This window comes from Caloenas nicobarica, chromosome 8, assembly GCF_036013445.1.
Source record: "Caloenas nicobarica isolate bCalNic1 chromosome 8, bCalNic1.hap1, whole genome shotgun sequence".
In the NCBI taxonomy this organism is placed as follows: Eukaryota; Metazoa; Chordata; class Aves; order Columbiformes; family Columbidae; genus Caloenas; species Caloenas nicobarica.
This window is the reverse complement of record NC_088252.1, coordinates 19,578,592-19,588,546: the sequence shown is the minus strand read 5'-3', so window position 1 is coordinate 19,588,546 and position 9,955 is coordinate 19,578,592. Positions and strand designations below refer to the sequence as shown.

General features: G+C 42.5%; 2 protein-coding genes across 2 annotated transcripts in view; one reads left to right on the top strand and one right to left on the bottom strand.

Moving 5' to 3' along the window:
• The first annotated feature begins 1,862 nt into the window (after positions 1 to 1,862).
• Positions 1,863 to 6,109, top strand: DNAJC19 (DnaJ heat shock protein family (Hsp40) member C19). Its single transcript, XM_065640535.1, has 6 exons — positions 1,863 to 1,950; positions 2,530 to 2,581; positions 2,861 to 2,934; positions 3,297 to 3,373; positions 4,319 to 4,389; positions 5,542 to 6,109. Exons 1-6 carry the CDS (start codon positions 1,948 to 1,950, stop codon positions 5,610 to 5,612), a joined length of 348 nt encoding a protein of 115 aa, XP_065496607.1. The 5' UTR covers positions 1,863 to 1,947; the 3' UTR covers positions 5,613 to 6,109.
• Positions 6,110 to 7,654: 1,545 nt separating this feature from the next.
• The window catches only part of FXR1 (FMR1 autosomal homolog 1), a 36,083-nt gene continuing 33,782 nt past the window's right edge, over positions 7,655 to 9,955 (bottom strand). Inside the window, exons 16-17 of the mRNA XM_065640534.1 lie at positions 9,578 to 9,669; positions 7,655 to 8,673 (exon numbers count right to left, since the gene is read on the bottom strand). Of these exons, the coding sequence (XP_065496606.1) occupies positions 8,503 to 8,673; positions 9,578 to 9,669 (263 nt within the window). The 3' untranslated portion in view covers positions 7,655 to 8,502. The remainder of the gene's footprint in view (positions 8,674 to 9,577; positions 9,670 to 9,955) is intronic.

Below are 9,955 nucleotides of genomic sequence, written 5' to 3'. Positions count from 1 at the left end.
GCCCCTTTTCTGATAAAAAAGGGACAAAGGGGAAACCATCCTAAAACCAAATCCACTCCTACATATGAGGAAACTCTAGTTGCCTACCAGGCCCATACTTCTCTACAGCCTTTTCTCATTCCCTCATAAAATGAACATCTAGTTGTTTTCCACTTGCTGGCTCCCCTTTCCATATTCGAAAAGGTCTTATAGACTGACAGGGGCCTTGTACTCTGCAACGAACGGATTTGATTCCTTGATCAAATATGAACGTTTCCTTTTATTTCCATCTCATGAAACACTTGTACAACAGTACAAGTGCCTTGACCAAAACCTTTCTTCTATCCTCTTTAAAAGGCAGCAGTTTATTTTCTTGTAGTGTTATTTGGATGACAGGGAAGGAAAGAGACAGGAGACTACCTTCCAACTATCTCAGAAGACGCTTAAATCAGACGCTTGGAATTGTAGTGAAATAAAGCACTCAGACTGAAATTTTGACGTATTCAAAGTGAACACAGAACTCACAGAAACTAAAGAGCAGCAAAGAGAAATTCTATCTTTCACTGCAAGAGCCAGCAAAATCGCAAGCTGCTCAGCCAGCAACCGACTCTCACACTAAACTGCCGACGTGAGAGCTTGTGAGTCCGAGGCCTTAAGCAACTACAAGCTGCTTTTGTTCACCAGGTTCTCCAGGAGCCCATGAGGGCACCAACACATTCTACAAGCACAGAGGATGACACTAAAGCTTTTCGCTCCTGCAAAATAAGTACTGATCAGACAGTAGCATGTGGAGCTTTGAGTTGTGACCAGTTTGAAGCAGAACCTTAGGGCCAAAGGCTGGCACGGTCTCACCACCGCGCTACTCAGTTTCCAAAACTGTGACTTCCGACTAGAACTAGAGACAGATGGACACTTGACTGTTGTGCTGCAATATGACACTGTATTATTAATAGATGATACTATGTTAGTAATATTCAAGTGCCAGGCCTGTAATTCTCCCTCATTTTTAGTAATCTTCAGCAATCAAATAACCGAGCTTGTCCATCTGGAACCTGTGTCTGATGTGACATCACCATGGAGGGCCTGAGGGGTCAGTACCCTGTGCTGACAGCTCAGCAGGGAGGGCTCATTAGCATGAAAACGTTCAGGACAGGGCAGCTGTGCACGGAGGACACGGTGTTAGTGCACCAAGGACAGGGTGTCAGTGCACCAAGGACAGGGCATTAGTGCACCAAGGACAGGGTGTCAGTGCACCAAGGGCAGAATGGAGGCAGTGAGAACACAGTTCATAGAAAAACAGGACAGTCAGAGAGGAGGAGTGAATTACGAGAATAACAGATGAGGAAAATGGAAGAAAAACTACTTGTACAAACCAAATCTGGTGTACGAGAAGGCTCTAGATCAGGAATTAAACCCCGCATGTGCACCAAGATGGGTACTGTCATTTTGACAACACTGTGCTCTGTTCCTCTTGCAGCAACTACCGGCCAAGGCCAAGGGCAGAGCTGTCTCAGACTGCTCTCTGCAAGACCCCACCAGTGCCGCCTCCGTTCCGGACCGCTCCCCGCCGGCGGGCGGCCGGGCCTCGCACAGCACCGGAGCTCCCGAGCCCGGGCCGAGCTGCTGACACTTTCCCTACTCGGGGCAGGTCCCTGCGGGCCGCCCCCCGCTCCCGGCCTGCTCCCACCCCGCTGCTCCGCGCCCCTCCCGCCGCAGGCTGCACCCCCAGCCGGCCCGGCGCCCCGGGCCCTCCGCTCCGCCGGGCCCTGTCCCCGGCCCCGGCCCCGGCCCCGGCCCATGCCGCCCCGCCCGCCTGTCCCGGCGCGGTGTCCGCAGCTCGCTCTCCCCGCCCCACGCCGCTTTACGACAGCCGGTGGCGGCTTTGCGGCCGGTTCCGGTGCCGTAAGGCAAGCCGGGGCCCTCCGCGAGCTGAGTCCGGCGGTGGCCGGAGTGCGGTCGGGGGCGGCCATGGTGAGTGCGGGCGGGCCCGGGCCCGGCGGGTCTCGCCGTAGGAGCCGGGGGCCACTCGTGTACGGGCCGGCGGCTCCCAAGCCTTTCCCCGCGCCGAGGAGCGCGGCTCGTCCTTGGCCCTGCCCGGCCGCCCTGGGCCGCGCGGGGCGGCGCTTCCCGCACAGGCCGCGGCGGGGCCGCTCCCTCCCGCCCTGGCTCTGGCCCTGGCCCTGGCCGCTCCCTCCCGCTCTGGCCCTGGCCCTGGCCCTGGCCGCTCCCTCCCGCTCTGGCCCTGGCCCTGGCCCTGGCCCTGGCCGCTCCCTCCCGCCCTGGCCCTGGCGCCGCCGCCGCGCCAGCGGGGTCTCCCTCGCCCCGCACAGCTGGGGGTCCCCGCCCCGCTGCCGGCAGCACCTGCGCTGCTTGGGCCGCGTCCCTGCGGGCACTCAGGGCAGCGCTGCCAAAGTAAATCCTCTTCTGGCTGCCTTTCCCCATGCACGTTGTTTGCTACGTATGTACCAGTCCGACCCGCTGTAGAGATTGCCGGGTGAGCTTTTCTTCTTTTCCTTTGGTAAACAAGTACTTTATGTCTTCCCTGTGTAGGCCAGTACAATGGTGGCGGTTGGTCTGACCATAGCAGCAGCTGGATTCGCAGGTTTGTAGATGATGGGAGGACAATGAACACCCAGTTGTACTTATCGTCGCCTGCTTCACTACTGATGAATGTTAAGGGAGTTCAGTAGCTGATAAAGGACACGCTTTTGGGAGAGCCTAAATCGAGAAACGTGGCTCTGTTTAAAGAGCAAAGTTGTAACTTTTAAAATGTCCCTTAAAAATTTATTCCATGTTCTAATCCACAAGTTGCCAGTTGCACTGAATTGGTAAAGCTTTATGGAACTTTATACTTTCCTTGGTCAACACTGTTTTCTTTAAGGTCGCTATGCGCTAAAAGCTATGAAGCAAATGGAGCCACAAGTAAAACAAGCCCTTCAGAATCTACCAAAACCTGTAAGTTTCTGTTTTATCTGTAGCCTCTTTTATTTAAAAGGTTTACATGTTGAAATAACTACAGACAATTGTATAGCATAGTTGTATTTTCTCGTAATACTAAACACAATTTTGTCAGTAATAGAATTAATCTCAGTGATTCTGATGGTGGTTGACTAATAGTGAACTTGTTTTGGCAAGTTCCAGTACTCATTTAAATGGTACTCTATTTCAGCTGTATTTCATATTAGAAGTGCAAAAGAAACTTTGCAGTATTCTTATAGACTAAAAGCTCAGCAGCTACTAAAGCAATGAGTTGTTTTAACTGATAAAGTTAAAAGTAAAAATTAGTGTCTTTTAAAGTAACATGTTTTCTCTTTCAGGGTTTCAGTGGTTATTACAGAGGTGGATTTGAACCCAAAATGACTAAACGAGAAGCAGCTTTAATACTAGGAGTGAGGTAAAAGGAAATTTATTAGAAATTAAAGGTAAAAAAGGAGGGTATGGTGTTACGTAGCTGCTGTCCTGGTTTGAAAAGGACTTAATTCTCTGTGCCTAAGACTGTCCCATGTCCAGCTTCCCCTGAGGATGTCAGTGCCAAGGCGGGAAATACGAAGCAGCCTTTCAGGATTTTCTGTACTTATTTGGGATTCTTTGCTGCACATCAGCTTGCTTAAAACTAATTCTGGTTGGACTTCCATACATCTGCAAATCCCTCGCACATTCAAAAGCCACGTGAATACGCCATTTTCAAGAAGCCTTGGGGTTTACTCGGTGTGGGGAACACAGCTGTGGTGTTTGCTTGTGGTTCCTGTCACTGCTGGTGAATTTCAGGTAGATGCAGTGTGAGGGTGCTGCAAACCCACTTGTTGCAGGTGGAGTCAATTCATCACTTCTAGAGAATCTTAGGTATGAGTTTGGCAGCTAATCCTTAAAGAAACTTAAGGCCAAATACAAAAATTTACCTAATAAGATACAGAAAAAGGACCATTTCTGTTTGAAGACAACTTCCAACTGTGAAGTTTGTATACAAACAGGTTTGGTATTGGGGTTTTTTGTTGTTTGTTTTAAATAAGAGCAAATTTTACTTTATTTTTTCCTCCAGCCTTTAGGAAGTTGTCCCAGTATAAATGTTACAACATAACTCTGTTTTCAGTCGTGTGAATGTCCCCTGCCATATTACACTACTGTAGCATGTCATCTTCAGCATAAAGAATTTTGGAAAAATCTTAGAAACCCTCTCCAGGATTTACCTGCTACACATCAGTAATAGGAAAAGAAAAACATACATGTAACCAAAGAGTTTATGGATAAGGAAGAGTGCTTGCTTGTTCTAAGACATCTTCTAAAGATCCAGGGGTTCTTATGAGGTTCCTTTAAGTCAGTTTTTCTCTCTCTTTTAAAGCCCTACAGCCAACAGAAGTAAAATACGAGAAGCTCACAGACGGATCATGCTTCTGAATCATCCAGATAAAGGCAAGTAAATTAAGTCATATTAATGAATACATGTTTTTAACAGAGATTAATACAACTGTGTAGGGAAGAAGTGTACCTCAGCTAGCAAAAAGAAAACCCCAAAAACCCAAAACCAACAAAAAGACCAGAGTATATTTGTGTGCTTGATGTAACGTGTGAATTTGGGTTCATTTGAATGCATTCGGAGATCACCATAAATGGCAGGTATTGAGCTTTCTGTGTCTGTTGAAGACACTAAATTATGAAATACTTCTGTTGGTGGTACTCTGAAGGCTCAGAATCTAGTTATGCTTAAAGTTAATAACTTCAGGCATCTATACTTGTTATAACTTCTGTTTACTTCAGTGAGTCAGAATCATGTGTTAGTGCTTGGCATTTAACTCTTTAATCCTCATTTATAAGGTAAATATGGCGTCCTTTAAAGTGGCTGTTGAACTTCATTTACTTTTATGCACCAAATTCCAAAATAATTATTTGGATATGCCTTTCATAGATAATATCTAGCAGAAGTTAATGTGAAAATTAACTTTAATGAATATATGCAGAACCTAAAAGACTGCTAGGTGCATTTCACGTTTTATGTGACCTCAATCAGTTAAATTAAGCTTCAAGAGAGTAATTCTAGTACTAGTAAATGGTACACATGCTACAAATACACCCTACAGACCTTTGCACCTCATGGTCAGTTAATTTTCAGTGCGTTTGCATTGTGGATTCTGTTTCAGTATCTTTGTAAATCTTTTGTATGTCATGTTTAAAAACTGAGCTAGTCCATCGCTCCAGCAGCAGTTCAGATGCTGGCCGTGAACTGGGGGGAAGGTCTGTCTGCAGGCTTGTTAGCTTAACACTTCTGTATTCACAACAAACTCCGTGCTAAGTCATTAGTGACCAATTCGTTTACGACTGTTAAAACTGGAGGAAAAAACCCACTCGAACAACTAAAAGCATCTGAACAGGAATGAGCTGCCTGCACATGTACCTACTGCAGTGGATGTATATGTAAGTTTAGATGGCTTCAGTCATAATGCAGTTTGTTCTTTAATTTGAATTACTTTCAAACTGTACTATTTTTTTCCTGTGTACTGTGGCATTAACAACACAGAAAGAAAATACTTTTTTTCATCTGATGTGACATGGCTGTCTTTATTCTAGGTGGCTCTCCATATGTAGCAGCCAAAATCAATGAAGCTAAAGATTTACTGGAAGACCAAGCTAAAAAATGAAAGAAAACCCCGGAGGGTTTGTCCATGCAAATGATTATTTTTGATAAATGGCTTAAGAAAAGTTCTAATGTCAGTCTTTGACAATATAAATGAAGCTGGAAATATGAATCCAGGGAGGTACTTCCCTCCCTGCTCACTTCTTAGGCACTTTTTGGGGAAATGTGTGAGGGAGCAAGGCTTAAAAGCTTTTCTTCATAGCTGTTCTTTATTAAACAGGAAAATCTGCCACTCAGAAATATTTTCAATGTAAAAGAGTAATAACTTGGTTTGGCCAATGCATGTTAGCAGGTACAGGTAGACTTACATGCTGTTACCTAATTTTTGTTAAACTAGCTATGTTTAAAGTTAATGCTGCTGTTCTTTCATATGCCAAAGGTAGCACGATGAATTGGTTTGGGGGGGATGGAAAGAAACCAAGAGGATTTATTTGACAGCAAGAACTGGGACAGATGTATGTTTGTCTCTGACTGAAGCAATAAAGTATAGGAAACAACGTACTCCGTTGTCTTCGCCTTGTGAAAAACAAGGTTGGTTGAGCTGTTACTGATGGGTCTGGAATGTCTGGGATTTTTAGTAGCTTTCAGTTTTTAATTGATTTTATAGAATTTAATAAATTCCAAATTTGTAATTTAAGTATTGTAATTTTATACATGATCTTACGCTATGAAGTTAGAACTCACATAATAAGGTTTGCATTTATAGTCATTAGGAAAGAGGAACTCTTACACAGACCACTGAAGATATCCGAGGTGGATTTATTGTGCTGCACGAAGCCTCACGTACCCCAGCAACGTCCTTGTAAGTATCTGAATTGGGGCCAGAGAGTTTACTCATACTCCAAGAATTGTGCCAGTCCTTCTGCAACTATGGGAAAGCTGCCGTATGGCACATGTATGAGTTAACACCCATCTTTTCACAAATACAGTGGATTTCAGAGCTTTAATTTTTTCCAGAAATAAGCAGCCTGTACTTCAGAGTGGTGTGAGCAGTCCTGCACCCTCTGTGTGAGCATTGGCTGCTATGTTGCTGCATTTCTGTAGACTAGTTATAGGCCATTTAGTAAGTAATACCAGAATGACAGTAAGGAGTTGTTCCATGCCTTAAGAAAAAAGGATGTCATCAGTAACAGGAGTATGAAATAGAAAATGTTTAGAACCTACATATTTAGAGAGACAGATAACTTTACTACAGAGTTTGAAGTGGAGTGAAAAACCCAGCTGGAACATTGCCATGTGGCAGTTCCAGAGTGCACATTTCTAGCCATATGCCATTTTTTCCCTGCCAAATACTGACTTTTCAAATGTAACTCCCTCCCCACCCCGCCACTTCCCCGTTTTCCAATTTTTCTCCACTCTGGTGGCTGCCTTATCAGCTGAGGTACTTGTGCGCACTTCAGAGTGCTAACGTTTTAACTGTTTGCTGTCCAGGAGGGAGCATTGTCAATGGGTGTCAACATTTAAGTTGTATTACAAACTGCGCATCTCCTTAAATGAAATACGTAGCAGAACTAGCCGTACAGCTCTTCTGTAGCTGTATCAGGTAGGGCAGCTGGCGTCACGGGTGGTTCCAGGTACTTGGTTTTGTCCTTGCTCACTTTTGATGAAATCAGGTAAGACAATTTTTTTGCTTTCAAGTCACCACAACTTCAGCACTACCAGTTTGCTCCAATTTCTTCCATGATCTCCTTGCTACCCAGGTGTTTTTCTACACCTGTGTTTTCTGCTTCATTGCTCACATGCCTGAAAAGATGGGTTAGTGTGTCATGCTTCTAACTTCTCTAGCAAAAACTACATCTGCATTAATTTCTATATATGTTAGTCAGGTTAGGCAATTCTCCAAGATAAGTCTGGTTTTAGACTTGGTAACTGATGTTTTATATCATCACCTTAAAGAATGGAAGGTTAGCGTGTTAGAATTCTGACTCTTCTGAAAGAGTTAAAGGTTCAAGCTGCCTTGCAAGTAAGTTTCAATTGTTAGTGTTAACAGCTTGAAAAGCTTAAAGTCAATAGTAATTTAAATTTCTGATAGAAACAGTCAACAGATGGAAGATCAAAGTTTATTTTCTTTTACTACCAGCATACAAAAAAAACATATTGCACATCAAACAACCAAAACAAAAATAAAAATACTCTACTAAGGACTAACATATGTAGTTTATACAGAATAAACTTTCTGGAAATTGATCTTTTCAGTAGTTCAGGTTATGTCTTAATGGACATGACTAATTCAGCTTAGTGTTAACTAAAGCTATGTTTGATTTTTAAATACTGTACAGTTTAATAAATAAACCAAACAAAGCCTCAATGTAGAACAGTCACTGCCAATGTCACCCAGTATCCCTGCAGATTATGAGAATTTAACAAATGTATTCCAGTGGTCTGCAGATTTTTCCTCTACATACAGCATTTAAAAAACATGTATTAAAACAGACCAGTTTCCAGACTAAACTAATGGAGAAATTACATTTCAGTGCAAAATATTTTAGACTGCATTTCTTTCTAGTATTCCTCAGGTGAAGAAGTGGTTGCATATTATTAAAAATGTAACAAAAGCAGCTAATGCTTTCATAAAGAGTATTATGTTAGGGATCCCCCTCACATCTTTGCCATATTTTGAAAACAAAATAACATTTCCTATAGCCAGCAATTTTGTTTATTTAAATGTTACATATACTATCTCAAGGCACATCTGATGATATATTTATAACACAGTAGGTGTCAAAGTATGTTTAACATATGATTTTTTCAGGATCCCTCCCCTTTCTGTATTCCAAAATGGAGGAACTGAAAGTGCGGTGTCAAGACTGGCGATCCATATTCTATCTTTGGCAAGCTTATACAAGCACTATTTTAAATGTAATGTAAAAGAACTGTAAACTAGGAACTTCAGTTTATGAAACACCATTCAGCACTGCTTCTTCCTGATTATTCCCATCCTCTTGAACAGTAACTTTCTTCTCATCAGGACTGTGCTGTAGTTTAGAAGGCTCATCCCCAGAAGTCGTAGCAGGGCCATTCACTGCTTTTTCAGAAGGGCTGTTTTCATCAATCGCATCTTTTGCCTTGCGAAGCAGAAACAGGATAATATTAAAAATTCTGTAAAAATATACAGAGTGCAATCTAAATTTCCCTCTGGCTCACACAGCAATTCTGCAAAAGGAAACCCCTCTTGTCTGTGTGCGCCCGTATCCTGTCAGTTAGTGTCCTATCACTTGCCTTGTCATTTATACAGTATTTCTGTATCAGACACTTTGCAAGAAATCATGCCAGGGTCACCTCAGACAGCACACCCCCAGCACAGCCAGACTGGTTTATTTCAAGATTTCTGTTTCTCTAAGCCAATGGGGAAATTATCTGAAAAGCTGAATTTTACACCACTTTCAAAATCTACAGTAAGATCAGATTTTGTTAATCCTACAGCAATGGATCTTCCTTATTTTGCTGAACTCAGACATAACTTGTGGCAGTAAGTTAATGCTACTCTAGAAGTAAAGAATTCTGCTTTATTCAGTTCTGAATATTATTTTTTATATGGAATGTCACTCTTATCCTTTAAAGAGAACAGATCTCAAATCTCTAATCTTTGTAACATTTTTTCTAAAACAGTTTGAACAAGTCACTAAATGTGCTACCTAGTACCCTCTAGTGTCTTAAGGATTAATTCTCAAGACTCATCCATGGATAATTTTCGCTAATGTAGCATTACATAATCAAGTGTAAGTGTAATATTTTAAAATGCATAAAGACTTAATTTGAACATTACACTGGTCAACGAAGCCTGCAATGACAATCTACAAGACAATGTCAGTTCTGCTTACTATGGGCCATTTTTGCTTTTAATGAATTACTCTTTAATGCATTTGTAGTCAAAGGAGGGCGATATAAATGAAGCATTCTTTTACTGCTTGCTGCAAGGGAAGAGAAAAAAGGAAACATACATTAAAAAAAAGATATGTATCATCTTACCGTTTCTTTCTTGGTTTTGGCTAGTGTCTCCTTTGGAGGGTTTCTCTGTCTACTTTGAGATTCAGCTCGTGATATATAGTCAGCTACTGTTACTGTTCAAGGAAAAAAATTACAGTGATGCTCACATCAGAAGTCTAATTTAGCATTAAGCTTCGTATGTCTTTTCTGTACAAGTTATGCTGTAACTGGGAGATATCTCACAAAAGGCCTTCACGCTTACAGGTATCAGCTACAGAGCAGGATCAATTTACTTCTGCTAAATACTGTTTTCAGTAAAACGAGTGGATACATGATGATCTTGAACATGGAATCTTAAAGTTAGTTAAATGGTAATTTTGGTCCAATTGCAAATTTTACTGGAAAACAAGGGCTTTCTGT